The following is a 20,665-nucleotide window of genomic DNA, read 5'->3' as shown; positions in this document are numbered from 1 at the left end:
AAGAAATTGAAGAGGGAATGGGTAGGACAAGTTTTTGCATCCTCTTTTAACTACAAAGCAAGAGGAACTGCAATTTTGATAAGTAGGCACATCCCCTTCTGCGTTAACAACACCATCTCTGATCCCTCGGGCTGGTTTGTTTTGGTGCAGGGGCATATGTTTTCAGAGTCTTGGACCCTATTGAATATTTATGCTGCTAACTTCGATGACCATATGTTTATTCAGAATGTCTTCCTTCAGGTCGCTCAAGCACCACCAGGATGGCTACTGGTTGGAGGAGATTTTATTTTTTGCTTAGATACAGTTCTTGATAGGTCTTCTGATAAACCCTCACTTCTTACCAAAGCCGGCAAGCTCACCATGTCATTCATGAAAGATCTCAATTTACTAGACATCTGGAGACAGTTGCACCCACAGGACTCTTTTTTTATTCACACCCACACAAGACACACACACACGCATAGATAACTTTTTACTTTCGACACAACTGTTTCATAGTGTTGGATGTCGAGTATCTCCCCAGATTGATAATACCAAAGGAGAATGGTCACTAAGCAATCTCCATTCCTACCAAGGTAAATGGAGCATATAGATGGAGACTAAATTCTACACTCCTAAAGTAACCTGAATTTTGTGCATTCATCAAAGAGCAGATCAATATTTTTCCTTTGACAAACAAACCCTCCGCTCTTGACAGCTTCATTCTTTGTGACACATTGAAGGCCTATCTAAGGGGACAGATTATTTCCTATACCTAAGGGCTGAAGAGAAAACACGGTGCGGAACTGAGTGCCCTTGAATCTGAAATCTCTGAGCTTGAGAAAACCTACCAAAGAGGCCCGACTATACAGGCTTTTGGTAAATAAAAAACTTAAATATAATATTCTGAACACATATCAAGCTGAGAGGGCCATCACTAAATCAAAACAGCGTTATTACGAGCTTGGAGAGAAAGCTCACAAAGTATTGGCATGGCAACTGAAAGCAGAGGAAAGTAAGAGGACAATTAATGCCATAGAAACTCTTACTAATGAGATATCTTTCGACCCTACTGAAATTAATAATACTTTTAAGAAATACTATGAAGACCTCTACACTTCCCAATCAAGCGATAATCTATCAGAGATCGACTCCTTTCTCTCCTCTCTCAACCTCCCATGCCTGTCAGGGGAAGACAGCGAGCGCCTGAGTGAACACTTCTCAGTTCTTGAATTGTTGGAGGCCATTAAATCCTTATCTTCTAATAAATCTCCTGGGGAGGATGGCTTCCCTCCAGAGTTCTATAAAGAATTTAGGGAGCTGTTGGTCCCCTACCTTATGGAGGTACTTAAAAAGCCAGAAGAAGACAACTGCTTTCCAGAGTCCTTCTCTCAAGCAGTGATTACTGTGATCCACAAGAAAGGGAAAAACCCGCTAAAGTGCGCTTCGTATAGACCAATCTCTCTCCTTAACACAGATTGCAAACTTGTCACCAAGATGCTATCTAAGACTGTAGACTGGAGTCATGTCTTTCCCTGTTGGTCAACCCAGATCAGACTGGCTTCATAATTAATAGATTGTCCTCCAATAATCTCAGAAGGTTCTTTGATATAATTCACCTTGCTAACAAAAACAAAATACCTAGTGTCGCAGTTTCCCTCGACGCTGAAAAGGCCTTTGATAGGGTTGAATGGCCATACCTCTTTCGAGTCTTGGAAAGGTTCGGTTTAGGTACCGTGTTTGTAAATTTGATAAAATCACTCTACAAATCTCCTAAAGCTAGGATTGCTACCAATGAGATTACTTCCTCCTCTTTCCCTCTTTATAGGGGGAACAGACAAGGTTGCCCAATTAGCCCCCATCTCTTTGCCCTCGCCATCGAAACGTTGGCTGAGGCTATTAGAACGTGCCCTGACATACATGGCTTCGAGGTGTGCACCCATACCCATAAATTATCCCTCTTTGCAGATGACCATATCTCATTTCTAACAAACCCAGAACACTCCCTCTCTCACTTGCAGATCCTACTACAGTGTTATAGTTCTTTCTCTGGATATAAGGTAAATTTGATAAAAGCAAAATCTTACCGTTGTCTGTCTTTGATCATCATACCATCAAGCACAAGTTTCCTTTTAGATGGTCGGCTATGGGCTTCACATATTTGGGCATAATGGTGGATGGTAATCTGAACAACCTCTATGAACTCAATCTGGCCAGTTTGTTGCAAAAGGTGGAGGTTGACCTTTGTAAATGGACGGACTTACCTCTCACTCTACTGGGTAGAATCAATGTAATTAAAATGAATGTCCTGCCCAGGTTTCTATATGTGTTTCAATCTCTCCCTATCCCTGTTCCCGCAACATGTTTTTCCTCTCTCGACAAGCTGACCAGAGGGTTTATCTGGCACGGCAAAACCCCTAGGGTTGGCCTTGATAAACTGACCCTTGATTACAGTCAAGGGGGGGGCTTAAACCTCTCCAATTTTAGAATGTACTACTGGGCTGCACAGTCTAGGTTTCTGGCTCAGAGGTTTGACAATGGCCCCTCTCCCTCATGGTTGAACATTGAAAAGCTTGAGGTAAATGACACTGGGGCAGAATTGTTTTACAAATGGGACAGACAACCCTATAATCATACATACTTTTAAGAAATACTATGAAGACCTCTACACTTCCCAATCAAGCGATGATCTATCAGAGATCGACTCCTTTCTCTCCTCTCTCAACCTCCCATGCCTGTCAGAGGAAGACAGCGAGCGCCTGAGTGAACACTTCTCAGTTCTTGAATTGTTGGAATCTCCCGACAAACAAACTTATTGTGCTGACGATGCGTCCAGAGGCATTTTGAAACTCGATAGTGAGTGTTGCAACCGACGACAGACAATTTTTACACACTGCGCGCTTCAACACTCGGTGGTCCCGTTCTGTGAGCTTGTGCGGCCTACCACTTCGTGACTGAGACGTTGTTGCTCCTAGATGTCTCCACTTCACAATAACAACACTTACAGTTGACCGTGGCAGCTCTAGCAGGGCAGAAATGTGACGAACTGAATTGTTGGTAGGTGGCATCCTATGACGGTGCCACGTTGAAAGTCACTGAACTCTTCAGTAAGTCTACTGCCAATGTTTGTCTATGGAGATTGCATGGCTGTGTGATCGATGTTATACACCTGTCAGCAACGGGTGTGGCTGAAATAGCTGAATCCACTAATTTGAAGGGGGGGGTCCACATCCTTTTGTATATATAGTGTATTTGCCTGTTTTCTATAGCCTTTACATCTTCATGCCATATGGAATCATTCTTAAATTCTAATTGGTATAGGAGGCAAGGTATATGATATTATTCATGGGATTTATAAGGAAAAAACAAAACACCACAATTATTTAGTCAGGACAGAGGAGTAAGACAAGGTTTCAATATTAGTCCAACCTTATTCAATATTTATATAAATTAATTGGCTACCATATATTACAATCTACATCACTGCAACTCAACTTAGAAGACAAAGACAAAGTTTATTTTATAAACCGATGACTTAGTAATCGTGTTACCAACAGAATAGGGGCTACAACAAAGCCGGTCCTTTCTAGAACAGTATTGTGAGGACTGGGCACTATCCATTTTAATATTGACCATACCAATGTAATGATCTCTCAGAATAAAATCCAGATCTCAGGAAAGTAGCTAACATTTCACCCAAGGTGAAACAATTTTGAAACGCACCACCAACTATACTTACCTTGGTCTTTCTACAGACTCTGTCATAACTCCAGTCCTTCTATATGGCAGCCTAATGTGGGAATTTTGTACAAATATTCTAGGTGTACGTAAAAATGCCCCAAACCTAGCCTGAAGGTCAAAACTTAGGAGATTCCCCCTAGCACTCCAAATTAAGAAAAGAGACACCAAATTCTGGACTCACCTAACACACTGTGATCCAGAATAATCATCAGAAGGCTTTCTTATGCAAACGCACAACCCAGAGAGTGGATCTTTAGAGAAACTGTCCCAAAAGCACCAGTTAAATTCAACCAATTTCTCACATTACATGTGTAACGGAATAGCTTCTCCTCGCCCCTACCTGGGCTCGGACCAGGGACCCTCTGCACACATACAAGTCACCCTGGAACGATCGTTACCCATCGCGCCACAAAAGCCGTGGCCCTTGCAGAGCAAGGGGGGACAACTATTTCAAGGCCACAGAGTGAGTGACGTCACCGATTGAAACGCTATTAATGAGCACCACCGCTAACTAGCTAGCCATTTCACATTGGTTACACCTGGATGTCCTTTGGGTGGTGGACTATCCTTGATACACGTGGGATACTGTTGATCATGAAAAACCCAGCAACCCCCCCTAGTAGTTTTACTAGCTCCAGTGCAACCGCTGTCAAGGGTTCCAGTAGTTTTAGTTATTCCAGTACGACTGTGGCTAGATACTGCTGTCAAGGGGCAGTGTTTTAGTAGTTCCATTACGACAGGAAAATACCATACTGTATTTATTCCCGCCCGCACTAGACATGTACACATATTCATGAAATACATTAGATGGACATAATCACCCCAGACACACCTGGCTACCTTGATGGGTCATGTAATGATCTGGCAAAGTGGAGTCTTTTGTTTAGACATGTAGCTAGCTAGCAAAACAATTCACCATAATTTCAACCCATACTACTAGCAATACAAACAGATTGTCATAGCTAGCCACCATGCATGAAATGCTGTAGTATGAATCTGCAGGTAGCTAAAGCTAACCAACTAGGTTCAATGTTTCAAGCTCAAATTATCCTATAACTAGCAATGCAAATAGATTTCTGAGATAGTAATAATATTACTACCCAAATCATACATGTAATGTTTGCTAGCAAGCCAGCAAGTTAATGTTCGCTAGCTAGCAAACAGAATGCTTTAAATTGCAATGAAAACAACTTTCGGACAAAATGTGAGATGTATAATATGTGAAAATGTAGCTTGACTCTTACCTATATACAGTGCATTCTGAAAGTATTCAGATCCCTCAAGGGCTGTGGATCTAGTAGGTGCCCTTCCAGATATATTAAAGGACTACAGAAGTGAGGATTATTTTGGAGAACTATGGAAAGAGGTGATGGTGAGAGCTTCCAAAGAGCTATCTTTTATCAGGTGCTTGACAGTCTCACAGCTGAGCTGCCGAGGCGTTTTTCAAAGAAGAATCGCAAGATAATGCAAGGGGTCCAGACTCTCAACCCAAAGAATACAACATTTTTGAATGGGGAGCCTCTGTTTGCCTTTGCAAACATGAGATTCATCAAACCAAGCGGCTTCTTGATAGGAGAGAGAAAAGTGGAAGGGACAGACCATCTACTCTCCTTGACTTTGTTGTGTTTCTAGAACCTTCTTCCATGAGCTATTTCGACTTTGTAAGATTTCTGTTGTTACACCAGTCAGCTTTGCTTCTTGCGAGCGAAGCTTCTCGGCTTTAAAACGGATTAAAACCCACCCGAGGACAACAATGGTTGATGACAGGTTAAGTCACCTCGGAATTCTCATTGATGAGTCAAGGAGGGCATACTCCCTCAACATGGATGAGGTTGTGAAACATTTTGCCAGTTCTCACCCGGACCGCAGATTTATGCTATTGAACTCTACCTAGGATAATTTGGCCCTCAGGTGGTCCCTCCGGTCATGATTAAAATCTGCCCCGTGTACTAGCTAGTACACTGACATTCCAAAATGATACATCCAAAGGGTATCATATACACAGATTTAATTTGGTCTTGATTAGGCCAATTCCAAAGCTTTTCTTTGCTATTAGTTAAAATAATATATAGGAGCATAAATATGACACTGTACGTTTGTAATATTGATGGGCACCAAACATTTTTTTAGTTTTCAAGTCCATTTCTGCTTGGATGTCAAATTGCAGTGTTCAACACTTAGACACAGATTATGAAAACAGAGTGACCAAATTCTCTCCAGTGAGAGAGTGAGAGAAGTTGAGCTGCAATTCCGAGGTAGAGACACTGACTATTCATAGTATGTTAAAGAATTCTAGTGAAGTAACCCTTTTGGACCTCACTATCTGTCACATTGAATTCTAGTGAAGTAACCCTTTTGGACCACACTATCTGCCACATTGAAGAACTCCGGGGTTCAGTGAATTATCACTTCTACCTCTAATCAGCAATCATAGGATTCATTTATGCTCCTTAGATGCCAGGTTAGGGTTACACACTCATTTTCTGTCATGGTCTATGAACCCCCTGAAGTAGCCTTGGCCACCCCCATGTATAAAACTGTACTTCCGCCACTGGTAATAATGTGCAGTGTAGCCCAAAGATATTGTTTTTGTGTTGAACTTGACAGTAACAGGTGTGTGTGTGTGTGTGTGTGTGAGGGGGGGGATTCTATATATTTTTTACTCAGTGAACATTATTTTTTGAACACATGTAGCCTTGTGCACTTGATCAATGTCAATAGTGGCCCCAAAAATAGAGCAAAAATAGAATGCCTGTTTGTTTCATTCTATTTCCACTTTAACATTTTTTTTTCCCCCAAGTGCAATATTTACAGTTGAAGTCGGAAATATACATACACTTGGGTTGGAGTCATTAAAACTCGTTTTTCAACCACAAACTATAGTTAACAAACTATAGTTATGGCAAGTCGGTTAGGACATCTACTTTGTGCATGACAGAAGTAATTTTCCAACAATTGTTCAGACAGATTATTTTACTTATAATCCACTGTATCACAATTCCAGTGGGTCAGAAGTTTACATATACTAAATTCACTGTGCCTTTAAACAGCTTGGAAAATTCCAAAAAATGATGTCATGGCTTTAGAAGCTTCTGATAGGCTAATTGACATCATTTGATTCAATTGTAGGTTTCAAGGCCAACCTTCAAACTCAGTGCCTCATTGCTTGACATCATGGGAAAATGAAAAGAAAATCAGGCAAGACCTCAAAAAAATTGTAGACCTCCAAAAGTCTGTTTCATCCTTGGGAGCAATTTCCAAATGCCTGAAGGAACCAAGTTCATCTGTACAAACAATAGTACGCAAGTATAAACACCATGGGACCACATACCGCTCAGGAAGGAGATGCATTTTGTCTCCTAGATATGAACGTACTTTGGTGCTGAAAAGTACAAATCAATCCCAGAACAACAGTAAAGGACCTTGTGAAGATGCTGAAGGAAAACGGTACAAAATTATCCATATCCACAGTAAAACAAGTCATATCGACATAACCTGAAAGGCCGCTGAGCAAGGAAGAAGCCACTGCTACAAAACCACCATAAAAAAGCCAGATTACGGTTTGCACATGGGGACAAAGATCGTACTTTTTGGAGAAACGTCCTCCACATAACTGTTTGGCCATAATGACCATCGTTACGTTTGGAGGAAAAAGGGGGAGGTTTGCAAGCCGAAGAACACCATCCCAACCGATAAACACGGGGGTGGCAGCATCATGTTGTGGGGTGCTTTGCTGCAGGAGGGACTGGTGCGCTTCACAAAATAGATGGCATCATGAGGTAGGAAAATTATGTGGCTATATTGAACGATCTCCTCAAGACATCAGTCAGGAAGTTAAAGATTGGTCGCAAATGGGTCTTCCAAATGGACAATGACTCCAAGCATACTTCCAAAGTTGTTGCAAAATGGCTAAGGATGGCCATCACAAAGCCCTGACCTCAATCCTATAGAACATTTGTGGGCAGAACTGAAAAAGCCTGTTAGAGCAAGGAGGCCTACCAACCTGAGTCAGTTACAGCAGCTCTGTCAGGAGGAATGGGCCAAAATTCATCGAACTTATTGTGGGAAGCTTGTGGAAGGCTTCTCGAAAAGTTTGACCCAAGTTAAAAAATTCAAAGGCTTTGCTACCAAGTACTAATTGAGTGCATGTAAACTTCTGACCCACTGGGAATGTGATGAAAGAAAAGCTGAAATACATAATTCTCTCTACTATTAGTCTGACATTTCACATTCTTAAAATAAAGTGGTGATCCTAACTGACCTAAGACAGGGAATTTTTACTAGGATTACATGTCAAGAATTGTGAAAAACTGAGTTTAAATATATTTGGCTAAGGTGTATGTAAACTTCCGACTTCAACTGTAACATTGGATTGGTTTCTTTTTTAGAGTTAGGTTCACATGAACTACTTTTTATTTTACACACAGAGACTGATCGGGTAGATCATATTCCTTGTTGTTTAATTAGTTAACCTGCATTTCCCCCTAAGCAGGGATTTTTTGCATGTTTGTGCAACAACAACAAAAAGTGTCATCTTTTTGGGCCTTCACCAGTTTGCATCCCTGTGCTCTCTTCTGGTGCCAATAAGATACTGTTTGCTCAATTGGGAGTTGAGAATGTTGATAACTGGAGACATATTCGAGTATTTTGTTTGTCTTCCCTTTTCAGCAATAGCCATTTGCTTTCTAAACTATGTTTTTCCTATGATTGTATTTTGAAGTATTGACATAGGCAATTAAACTTATTTTCACTGACTGCTGCAACTCAACAATCAGCTATTTGGTAGGCTATTTGCCGCACCCCCGGCCAAATTGCGTACTACCAAAATTGCTCATTTAACCTCTTCATACATGAGTTCTGAATATCTCTAACCGCCAACCCAACAAGAATCGTTTTATGCATGTGATGTCAGAATGCACTCACTGTTTCAAAATGTGATTGTTACGCAATAGGACCGTTAACACGCACTACCTGTTAATTATCTATAGGCTATGTTTCAACTTGTACATTTCAAAATATTTTCTAACAGTTTGATTTGAGGTATGTTCTGCCTCATTAATTTGCATAGAAGTAGCTCCTTTCAGCGTTGTGGGCAATTTATGTTTGAGGCTTTACATTTCGAGGATCCCACACACTTCAATGTTTCCGCAGATCAAGTATGCAGATAGATGTGTGCAGTTTTGCACAAATTGCCACCTTTTCTGGCTGACACTCGCATGGCCTTATTGTTTTCCTTATCAATCATAACTTTGGACATGTGTACGTTCCTATCAAAGTAAGTGCCTTATTTTCTGTATATCATGTTTTTTCGTTTCTACTGTAGCATACAGTAATGTATGTATGTATGGAGCATAATGTATTTACAGTTTTATTCATGTTTTCAAGTACTGCTGACAAATAATGCATTCCGATTATTGCATAGATTGTAATGGACACCTATGATGTGTGTAGAATACCTTTTAAGGTTGTACTGATTATAATGAGCTAATGCTAAGCTATTTGCGGCGCCATGCTTGTTGACATATAATGCATTCTGGTCTGACAGACCAAAGATGTTATAATGAGGTGAAGGAATGGTTCACTCATCTTTCAGGTAAACTTCTGGAAGCGAAGGAAGGGATGTGAATGATCGTAGGCGACACACCCCCTTCAACATGCGTACAGCAAACAGACCAAACATCTTGTTTCCTCTTATCTTTGGTTGATGTGAAAACAAATGTGGCTGTGCGCACAAACTACCCATCGGATTGCTTTCCATTTCTAGAAAGTGTTTTACTAAATTATTTCGATCAGTGTTGAGCTGACCCATGATGTGATGAATTATAAATAGTATTTGCTATTAGGTAATACATAGTGGTTTTTGTCACCCGAGAGTCATCTAAATATGACCGCTTTGTTGCGTCAATATTTCCTCAGTTACATGCAGATGAATGTAAATGTATACATACATGTTATTCAATCATTGTACCCACACTGCTCGCACGCGGCAACGAGCGTCTGCGTTGCCAGGCACTAAAAAAGTAGTTGTTCCTATTTGTGGTGCAGAACACGCTGCAAGTCCTGCCTCTCCCATCTCCTCATTGGTTATACCCACATGGGTGATTGAAAGATTAACGGAGGTCGGTTGTGGTAATGCACCTTATGAAAGTTAGTTGCCAATTGCCATATAAAGTCCAAAGAAGAAAAAGCCTGGAAAGAGGAGAGATGACTAGAAATGATTCGGTTGACCGTTTCATGCGTGGATTATTTGTTAGAGTAGAGGACCTTGTGCATTTCAGGAAAAATAACAATGTGTATATCCCAGGACAAATTAGCTAGCAACAGCAAGCTAGCTATCTAAATAGCAACTGCAAGCTAGCCAAATTGCCATAAATGTTTAATGCTTTTGACCTGTCCCCAAATCAATATAATGATTCAGATTTTGTTTTGATATTTCAACCTGCGTGTCATGATCGCGTTGGGTGTGGGGGGACAAAATCTATTTTCACACGTTGGCGCACGCGGTTTGGGCATGGTGTTAGCACTAGGACTAATGTAGCGTACATTTTCCTGGTTTGGATGATTGTGTTATGCTGTTGCTACTTCTGTGAAAGTCTGAACATTGCATCCAAAAATGAACCACTGCGACCTGTATGCTCTCGTCGGCTGGCCCTCACTACATATTTGTGGCCAGACCCACTGGCTCCAGGTCATCTACAAGTCCATGCTAGGTAAAGCTCCGCCTTATCTCTGTTCACTGGTCACGATGGCAACACCCACCCGTAGCACGCGCTCCAGCAGGTGTATCTCACTGATCATCCCTAAAGCCAACACCTCATTTGGCTGCCTTTCGTTCCAGTTCTCTGCTGCCTGTGACTGGAACGAATTGCAACTTCAAACATCTGCTATCTGAGCAGCTAACCGATCGCTGCAGCTGTACATAGCCCATCTGTAAATAGCCCACCCAAATTACCTACCTCTTCCCCATACTGTTTTTATTTATTTACATTTCTGCTCTTTTGCACACCAATATCTCTACCTGTACATGACCATCTGATCATTTATCACTCCAGTGTCAATCTGCAAAATTGTAATTATTCGTCTACCTCCTCATGCCTTTTGCACACAATGTATATAGACTATTTTTTCTGTGTTATTGACTTGTTAATTGTTTACTCCATGTGTAACTCTGTTGTCTGTTCACACTGCTATGCTTTATCTTGGCCAGGTCGCAGTTGCAAATGAGAACTTGTTCTAAACTAGCCCTTCTGGTTAAATAAAGGTGAAATAAAAAAATAAAAAAACGTGTCACATTCAGGACTTTAACTTTGTAAGGACTGTGCTTTTGAAAAAATGTTTGTGAAAAAAAGTGTGGCTTGCTCAAATGCTGACTGTTGCGTTAGTCGAAACTGGACGTTCTAAATAAGCGTTCTAATCAAACTGGTTTGATCGTAGCTCCAGGGACCATACTTTAGAATGACCACACCCGTTTGCTGGTAAGTGAGAAAAGTGTTAAAACAATCAACAGCTCATTTTTTAAAGAAGCTCAGGATCATCTGTGGTCAAATCATATTCTCTGGTGTAGTATTTGTAATGATGTTGTTCATTTCTGTACAAGACACAAGTAATTATTAGGCCGACTGCAAATAAGTTAAATAAAAGGTTAAATATATTTTTTAAAAGATAGCTAATTTTGGCAAATTTCATTCCATTTACTTTAGGGTAAGCTTACCTTCCCCTAGCCTACTGGATGCGCCGCCCATGTCAACATCAATGTATGAGTAGCCGGTGCATAAAAGAGCTGGCTGCGAGGCTTACAAGGCCAAGTTCAAATGACATCAAAATAGCCTAGATAGCTGACCTCAAGCAAACTGTCAGGTTATGTCTCTGCTCAATGCTGAGAGAAACGTACACAGGCTGGCAGCTTCTCGCCAAGCAAATGTCTGCATGTTCCCAAAGCTATCCAATCGATACGCTAAACAGCTGTTGCATTTTAATGCGGGATTGGAATTATTTTAGCCTTCATTTTTTTTGCAGCCTACTTTTATTTTATTTTTATCTTGAGCTGAACCCAGCTGACGCGCCTGCCTGTGTTACAGCATTGTCCTGAGCGGAGACATTAACGTAATCTTCTTCGTCACTGTTCATTTTTTCATGAGACCCCCCACAAACACCCTTTCTTTGAGTGTTTCCCTCCACGTTGTCATAGACATCCTCTGATTTCCCATAGATGTGCCCTTTCTCCTCCTCATTCTTCTTTTCCCTCTTCCCCCTCTCCAGACCTCTCTCGTAACAGACGTTTTCAAAAGTCACATAGTCCTCTCCCTCTTCGTTGTCCTCCCCTCTGTGTCTGTTGTCAGTACCTGTTGCATTAAACGTTTGCTCATGAATATTCGCAAGAACAAACTCAAGGGAATAAAAAAGCCTTACAAACAAAATGATATCAACAAAAGTCTTTGGGACAAATTTGAGTTTACAGTATGATGATATCACTTACATTCTCTCTGGTCAGTCTCTGTAGATGGCTTGCTGCTCCTTCTGGTCCTCCTGTTGACTAGACAGATGACAAGCAGAAGCAGAAACAGGAGTGCTAGCCCACCAGTCCCTCCAGAGGCAATGATGGGGACCATAGAGGCTGAGAAAAAGGTAGATATTTCAAGGTTTAGACGTACAGATCAAGACTTGTAGATGGCCAATTCATAGGATATAAAAAATAAAGTGATATGAAGGATTATGAATCATTTTACAATACTATGATTTCTCACGTAAATGCTATTTTAAATAAAAAAATGTAAAGCATGTGTTATTTTACCTCTAATGGTGACAGCTAGTTCACTATTAGCCGACCTGAATGACCGCGTGGAGATGTTGACTCCATAGCTGCAGCTATATTTCCCCTGGTCTTTATACTCTGCAACAGGGAAGTGGAAGCAGGCAGAGTGGTTGACTGCTGGCGTAGTGTCTGTTCTGTTGGACCCAGAGAAGTCCAGATAGAAGAGGCCTCCGGGATACTGTGGCTGAATGGAGCAGGTGATGGAGAAGCTGTGGCCCCTGGTCACCTCTGGCCCATGAGGTTCCCAAAACGTCCCTCCATTTGGAGGACTGAGAGAGATGTTGGGCTGTAGCAGGACCACTTGGAAGAAAGTAAACAGCAATATGACTGTAATGTGATTACATATTCACACCTTGTAACTGAGAAATGTGTGTGACACAATGAATATGAGGTTAAAGTGCAGACGGTCCGCTTTAATTTGAGGGTATTTTCATCCGTATCGGGTGAACCGTTTAGAAATTACAGTACTTTTTGTACATAGTCCCATTTTAGGGGACCAAAAGTATTGGGACAAATTCACATACAGTACCATTCAAGGGTTTTTCTTTATTTTCACTATTTCCTACATTGAAGAATGATAGTGAAGACATCAAAAATATAAAACATAAGAAATCATGTAGTAACCAAAAGTTTTAAACAAAATCCAAATATATTTGAGATTTGAGATTCTTCAAAGTTCCCATCCTTTGACTTGATGTCAGCTTTGCACACTCTTGGCATTCTCTCAACCAGCTTCACCTGGAATGCTTTTCCAACAGTCTTAAAGGAGTTCCCACATATGCTGAGCACTTGGATGCTTTTCCTTCACTCTGCGGTCCAACTCATCCCAAACCATCTCAATTGGGTTGAGGTCAGGTGATTGTGGAGGCCAGGCCATCTGATGCAGCACTCCATCACTCTCCTTGTTCAAATAGCCTGGAGGTGTGTTGGGTCATTGTCCTGTTGAAAAACAAATGATAGTGGGACTAAGCGCAAACCATTTGGGTTGGCGTATCGCTGCAAAATGCTGTGGTAGCCATGCTGGACAAGTGTGCCTTGGATTCTAAATAAATCACCAACAGTGTCACCAGCAAAGCACCCCCTCACAGTTACACATCCTCCTTCATGCTTCACGGTGGGAACCACATGTGCGGAGATCTTCCGTTCACCTACTCTGCATCTCACAACGACATAGCGGTTGGAACCAAAAATCTCAAATTTGGACTCATCAGACCAAAGGACAGATTTCCCATGGTCTAATGTCCATTGCTCGTGTTTCATGGCCCAAGCAAGTCTCTTCTTCTTATTGATGTCCTTTAGTAGTGTTTTCTTTGCAGCAATTTGACCATGAAGGCCTGATTCACGCATTCTCCTCTGAACAATTGATGTTGTTACTTGAACTCTGTGAATAATTTATTTGGGCTGCAATCTGAGATGCAGTTAACTCTAATGAACGTGTCTTCTACAGCAGAGGTAACTCTGGGACTTGATTTCCTGCGGTGGTCCTCGTGAGAGCCAGTTTCATCATAGAACTTGATGGTTTTTGCGACTGCACTTGAAGAAACTTTTTGAAAGTTTTTGAAATGTAATTTCTTATTGCTTATTTGAGCTATTCTATGGACTTGGTCTTTAACCAAATAGGCCATCTTCTGTATACCAATCCTACCTTGTCACAGCACAACTGATTGGCTGATACGCATTAAGAAGGAAACACATTTCACAAATTAACAGGGTAAACATTAATTGAAATGCATTCCAGGTGACTACCTCATGAAGCTGGTTGAGAGAATGCCAAGATTGTGCAAATAATCTCATATATAAAATATATGTTGATTTGTTGAACACCTTTTTGGTTACTATATGATTCCCTATGTGTTATTTCATAGTTCTGATATCTTTACTATTTTTCTGCAATATAGATAATAGGAAAAATAAAGAAAACCTTGAATGAGTAGGTGTCCAAACTTTTGACTGGTACTGTATATGTTTAAAATAGTCAAAAGTTTAGTATTTTTGGTCCCATATTCATAGCACGCAAAGACTACATCAAGCTTCTGACTGTACACATTTGTTGGATGCATTTGCTGTTTGTTTTGGTTGTGTTTCAGATTCTTTTGTGCCCAATAGAAATGAATGGTAAATAATGTAGTGTCATTTTCAATGTACTTTTACTGTAAATAAAAAAATATGCTGCTCAAAAAAATAAAGGGAACACTTAAAAAAACACAATGGAACTCCAAGTCAATCACACTTCTGTGAAATCAAACTGTCCACTTAGGAAGCAACACTGATTGACAATAAATTTCACATTCTGTTGTGCAAATGGAATAGACAACAGGTGGAAATTATAGGCAATTAGCAAGACACACCCAATAAAGGAGTGGTTCTGCAGGTGGTACCACAGACCACTTCTCAGTTCCTATGCTTCCTGGCTGATGTTTTGGTCACTTTTGAATGCTGGCGGTGCTTTCACTCTAGTGGTAGCATGAGACGGAGTCTACAACCCACACAAGTGGCTCAGGTAGTGCAGCTCAACCGGGATGGCACATCAAAGCGAGCTGTGGCAAGAAGGTTTGCTGTGTCTGTCAGCGTAGTGTCCAGAGCATGGAGGCGCTACCAGGAGACAAGCCAGTACATCAGGAGACATGGAGGTCGTAGGAGGGCAACAACCCAGCAGCAGGACTGCTACCTCCGCCTTTGTGCAAGGAGGAGCACTGCCAGAGCCCTGCAAAATTACCTCCAGCAGGCCACAAATGTGCATGTGTCTGCTCAAGCGGTCAGAAACAGACTCCATGCGGGTGGTATGAGGGCCCTACGTCCACAGGTGGGGGTTGTGCTTACAGCCCAACACCGTGCAGGACGTTTGGCATGTGACAGAGAAAACCAAGACTGGCAAATTCGCCACTGGCACCCTGTGCTCTTCACAGATGAAAGCAGGTTCACACTGAGCTTGTGACAGACGTGACAGAGTCTGGAGACACAGTGGAGAACGTTCTGCTGCCTGCAACATCCTCCAGCATGACCGGTTTGGCGGTGGGTCAGTCATGGTGTGGGGTGGCATTTCTTTGGGGGGGGTAGCCTGACTGCCATTAGGTACCGAGATGAGATCCTCAGACCCCTCGTGAGACCATATGCTGGTGCGGTTGGCCCTGGGTTCCTCCTAATGCGAGACCTCATGTGGCTGGAGTGTGTCAGCAGTTCCTGCAAGAGGAAGGCATTGATGCTATGGACTGGCCCGCCCGTTCCCCAGACCTGAATCCAATTGAGCACATCTGGGACGTCACGTCGCGCTCCATCCACCAACGCCACGTTGCACCACAGACTGTCCAGGAGTTGGCGGATGCTTTAGTCCAGGTCTGGGATGAAATCCCTCAGGAGACCATCCGCCACCTCATCAGGAGCATGCCCAAGCATTGTAGGGAGGTCATACAGGCACGTGGAGGCCCCACACACTACTGAGCCTCATTTTGACTTGTTTCAAGGACATTACATCAAAGTTGGACCAGCCTGTAGTGTGGTTATCCACTTTAATTTTGAGTGTAACTCCAAATCCAGACCTCCATGGGTTGATAAATTTGATTTCCATTGATCATTTTTGTGTGATTTTGTTGTCAGCACACATCTAGGATGTGTTATTTTAGTGTTCCCTTTATTTTTTCGAGCAGTGTATAATATGTTTCTAAAAACTTCTACATGAATGTTTTACCGTGATTACGGATAGTCCTGAATATAATCTTGAACAATGAGTGAGAAAGTTAGATGGACAAATTTCATAGCCCACAAAATAATCTGAAAAACTACCAAAACAAACAGCAAATGCATCCAAGTGCGTCGAGTCACAAACGTGACGTGGTCATTGCATGCTAGGAATATGGTACCAAATACTAAACGTTTGATTACTTTATTACACATACTGTATAAGTGAGTTGTCTCAATACTTTTGGTCCCCTAAAATGGGGGGACTAGATACAAAAAGTGCTGTCATTTCTAAACGGGTCGCCGACAGTCTGCACTTTGACCTCAGTCATTGTATCATTTCAAATCTAAAGTGCTGGAGTACAGAGCCAAAACAAAATATTTGTCACTGTCCCAATATTTTTGGAGCTCACTGTAGATTAAGCAACACTTGTTTCCCAACTACCACCTCACCTTTAGTAACGTTGCTGTAAGGGGAGCTGATGGCTTTGCCGTTGGAGTGGGTTCTGTAGAGACAGCTGTAACTGCCCTGGTGTGAAGCGTCCATCTTAAACTTTGTTAAAGTAGCCCTGGGCTGTGGGGATCCAACGGTCACGGTCATGACGGAGTCTCCATTCAGATAGAAGATGAACTCCACAGCATTACAGTGGATACGGGATGGAAGAGTGCAGGTGAGCTGGACCTCCTCTCCATGCAAGAAGGCAGAGTAGGACGGGTCTGTGGAGAGTGAAGGCTTCTGCAACACAACCCCTGTTGGTCAAAGAGGGTTGTGAGGAGAGGTGAGGAAACAATAATCACAACCTATCTGGTCTTCAAACTATATAAGCCACATGCTCTGTTCTAGGTTGCCCCCATCTGGTCATATAGCACCAAGTCAGGCCTGGGTTAAATTTCTTTGTGCAACGGTCAACTACTAGGTGGCAGAGCAGGCTACAATACTGCAGTAATATGCTTTTTTAGGATTTTCCCTATGACGAGACCTTACTGCACAATTCAAACCATTCAAACCAAATGTCTAGACAAGGCAAAGAGACTCCCTTACCTGAACAAATAACACCTGCGTCGTTACCATGATTACAGTTATGTGTTCCTTCTCTTGTGTGTGAGCACTGTGTGATGGAGCACTCCGTGCCAGAGCAGCCAACATCATCTTGCCAGATGGGCCCACTGCCCTGACCAAAGTAGGCCCTCTCAGGTGCACTATCAGCTCTCCCACAGCCAAGCTGTCTGCAAACCACAGCAGCATCATTCAAGTCCCACACGTCGTCACACACGGTCCGCCAGTGACCAGTTTGATAGACCTCCACCCTCCCAGAGCAGAGGTCACTCCCATTGACCAGTCTGATATTAGGTTGAACTAGGCATGAAAGAACATTTGACAATAAAATGCATTTCAGTAACTGTTTTTATCAACTAAATCAATGCCAAGTTGACAACTAAAATCAAGGTATTTCGACTTGTATCAACCACAATAGCAACAGAGGGACATTTCTTACCTGAGCAGACAACTCTGGCATCTTGAGCCTGTAAACAGTCATGGTGTTTCAATCCTCCATGTGAGCATTCTGTGAGGGAGCTCTCAGTGCCTTTACACCCAACATCATCCAGCCAAGTAGGCCTGCCACCACTACCCTGACCTATGTGGGCACTACCTTGGGCACTCACAGCTCTCCCACAGCCCAGCTGGCCACACACCACATTGGCATCATTTACGTCCCACTTCTGGTCACACACTCGTCCCCACTGGCCCTTGTAAAGAATCTCTACTGTCCCCGAGCAGCGACTAGTGCCATCGACCAGCCTGATCTCTTCACCAGCTCAAAGAGGAAAATAATAATTAATAATCAAATAAGCAATTTAACACCATCAGTATTGTCAAAGTTGTTCTATTAAAAGTTGTTACAAATGTGTTGCTTAACCTTTTATGGACTTTAACAGCATTTAAACAGCATTTTAAAACCTTTTTGAGACTTGTTCATGTAACGGTTTTCTTTAGTTGAAGGAGAGGTGGACCAAAACGCAGCGTGGTGGTTATTCATGTTTAATTTAAAAAAACACACTATACATGAATAAACAAAACAAGAAACGTGAAAACTCAAAACAGCCCTATCTGGTGCAAACACAGAGACAGGAACAATCACCCACAAACACACAGTGAAACCCAGGCTACCTAAGAATGATTCTCAATCAGAGACAACTAATGACACCTGCCTCTGATTGAGAACCATACCAGGCCGAAACATAGAAATACCCAAATCATAGAAAAACAAACAGACTGCCCACCCCAACTCACGCCCTGACCATACTAAATAATGACAAAACAAAGGAAATAAAAGGTCAGAACATGACAGTACCCCCCCCCCCCCAAAGGTGCGGACTCCTGCCGCAAAACCTTAACCTATAGGGGAGGGTCTGGGTGGGCGTCTGTCCATGGTGGCGGCTCTGGTGCAGGACGTGGACCCCACTTCACCAACGTCTTAGTCCGCCTTCGTGTCCTCCTAACCACAGTGACCCTCCTAAATGACCCCACTGGACAGAGGGGTGGAAGCTCTGGACAGAGGGGCTCTGGCGCCTCTGGAATGAGGGGCGGGAGACTCCGGCAGCGCCGAACGGGCAGAGACTCCGGCAGCGCTGGAGAGAAGGAAGGCTCTGGCAGCGCTGGAGAGAAGGAAGGCTCTGGCAGCGCTGGAGAGAAGGAAGGCTCTGGCAGCGCTGGAGAGAAGGAAGGCTCTGGCAGCGCTGGAGAGAAGGAAGGCTCTAGCAGCACTGGACAGGCGGGAGCACCTGTAGGGATGAGACGGAGAGACAGCCTGGTGTGGGGGGCTGCCACCGGAGGGCTGGGGCGTGGAGGTGGTACTGGATAGACCGGACCTTTCAGGCGCACTGGAACTCTTGAGCACCGAGCCTGCCCAACCTTACCCGGTTGAATGCTCCCGGTCGCCCTGCCAGTGCGGCGAGGTGGAATAGCCCGCACTGGACTATGCAGGCGACCCGGGGACACCATGCGCGAGGCTGGTGCCATGTAAGCCAGCTCAAGGAGACGCACTGGGGACCAGATGCATAAAGCCGGCTTCATGGCTCGATGCTCACTCTAGCCCGGCCGATACGCGGAGCTGATATGTACCGCACCGGGATATGCACCCGCACTGGAGACACAGCATAACACGGTGCCTGCCCGGTCTCTCTAGCCCCCCGGTAAGCACAGGAAGTTGGCGTAGGTCTCCTACCTGGCGACGCCATACTCCCTGTGAGCCACCCCCCCCAAGAAATTTTTGGGGCTGACTCCCGGGCTTCCTTGCCAACCGTGTTCCCTCATATCGCTGGCTCCTCTCTCCGGCTGCCTCTGCTCTCCTCGCTGCCTCCACCTGTTCCCATGGAAGGCGATCCTTTCCCGCCAGGATCTCCTCCCATGTGTAGCCAACCCTTGCCGTCCAATACATCGTCCCATGTCCATTCCTCTTTGCGCGGCTGTTGCTGTTGCCGTTGCCCGTTACCACGCCGCTTGGCCCTGTTGCGGTGGGTGATTCTGTAACGGTTTTCTTTAGTTGAAGGAGAGGCGGACCAAAATGCAGCGTGGTGGTTATTCATGTTTAATTTAAAAAAACACACTATACATGAATAAACAAAACAAAAAACGTGAAACCTCAAAACAGCCCTATCTAGTGCAAACACAGAGACAGTAACAATCACCCACAAACACACAGTGAAACCCAGGCTACCTAAGTATGATTCTCAATCAGAGACAACTAATGACACCTGCCTCTGATTGAGAACCATACTAGGCCGAAACATAGAAATACCATACTAAATAATGACAAAACAAAGGAAATAAAGGTCAGAACATGACAGTTCACATGTAAATGAATACTTACCTGCCAATGAAGATAACACCATTCGATGAGCTGTTGGGGAGAAACACAGTGAAATCTGTTATGAATGTTTTGTAATGTTTAAAAAAAATGTAGAACTACCTTAATTCTGCTGGACCCCCAGGAAGAGTATCCTTGGCAGCAGCTAATGGGGATCCATAATAAATATCAATAAATACAGACAACCAAAACATTACAATTTAAACAAACATTTACTGAAGTTGCCATTTCTAAATGGATAACACCTTACTATAATGTCCTGTACAAAAAAAATCATACATTTTTTTAAATATACTGTTACGTTCCCCAGTTTGTGTTGTAGTTTGTGTATTTGCATGTGTTTATTTCAGGAAATGGCTTCCTGAAATCCCTCAAGCAGCTGATTGGTCGACTCCATGGCTAATTGGAGAGCTGACCCCGCCCCCTCGTCAAGACGCAGCTCTCCAATTACCCATTCATTCTGAAGCTATATAAATGCCAGTGTTCTGTTCAGGAGGGAGAGACTTTTTTGCTGGGAGGTCATTGCAGAGATTTTCCTAGAGAGATTTTGCTAGAGATTTGCTGGGAGGTCATTGCTGGGAGGTCATTG

At 43.0% G+C, this 20,665-nt stretch overlaps 1 protein-coding gene across 1 annotated transcript in view; it reads right to left on the bottom strand.

The window, feature by feature from the left end:
* Positions 1 to 19,795, bottom strand: part of LOC135554859 (uncharacterized) — a 39,703-nt gene extending 19,908 nt beyond the window's left edge. Inside the window, exons 1-8 of the mRNA XM_064987294.1 lie at positions 19,630 to 19,795; positions 19,079 to 19,252; positions 17,704 to 18,024; positions 17,250 to 17,564; positions 16,661 to 16,957; positions 12,512 to 12,832; positions 12,197 to 12,334; positions 11,766 to 12,062 (exon numbers count right to left, since the gene is read on the bottom strand). Coding sequence (XP_064843366.1) covers positions 11,766 to 12,062; positions 12,197 to 12,334; positions 12,512 to 12,832; positions 16,661 to 16,957; positions 17,250 to 17,564; positions 17,704 to 18,024; positions 19,079 to 19,252; positions 19,630 to 19,795 — 2,029 coding nt within the window. The remainder of the gene's footprint in view (positions 1 to 11,765; positions 12,063 to 12,196; positions 12,335 to 12,511; positions 12,833 to 16,660; positions 16,958 to 17,249; positions 17,565 to 17,703; positions 18,025 to 19,078; positions 19,253 to 19,629) is intronic.
* Between the last annotated feature and the right edge of the window lie 870 nt (positions 19,796 to 20,665).

The sequence above is a fragment of the Oncorhynchus masou genome, chromosome 14 (assembly GCF_036934945.1).
Source record: "Oncorhynchus masou masou isolate Uvic2021 chromosome 14, UVic_Omas_1.1, whole genome shotgun sequence".
NCBI classification, from domain to species: domain Eukaryota; kingdom Metazoa; phylum Chordata; class Actinopteri; order Salmoniformes; family Salmonidae; genus Oncorhynchus; species Oncorhynchus masou.
Note: the sequence above shows the minus strand (reverse complement) of the source record. Positions and strands in the feature narration are given on the sequence as shown.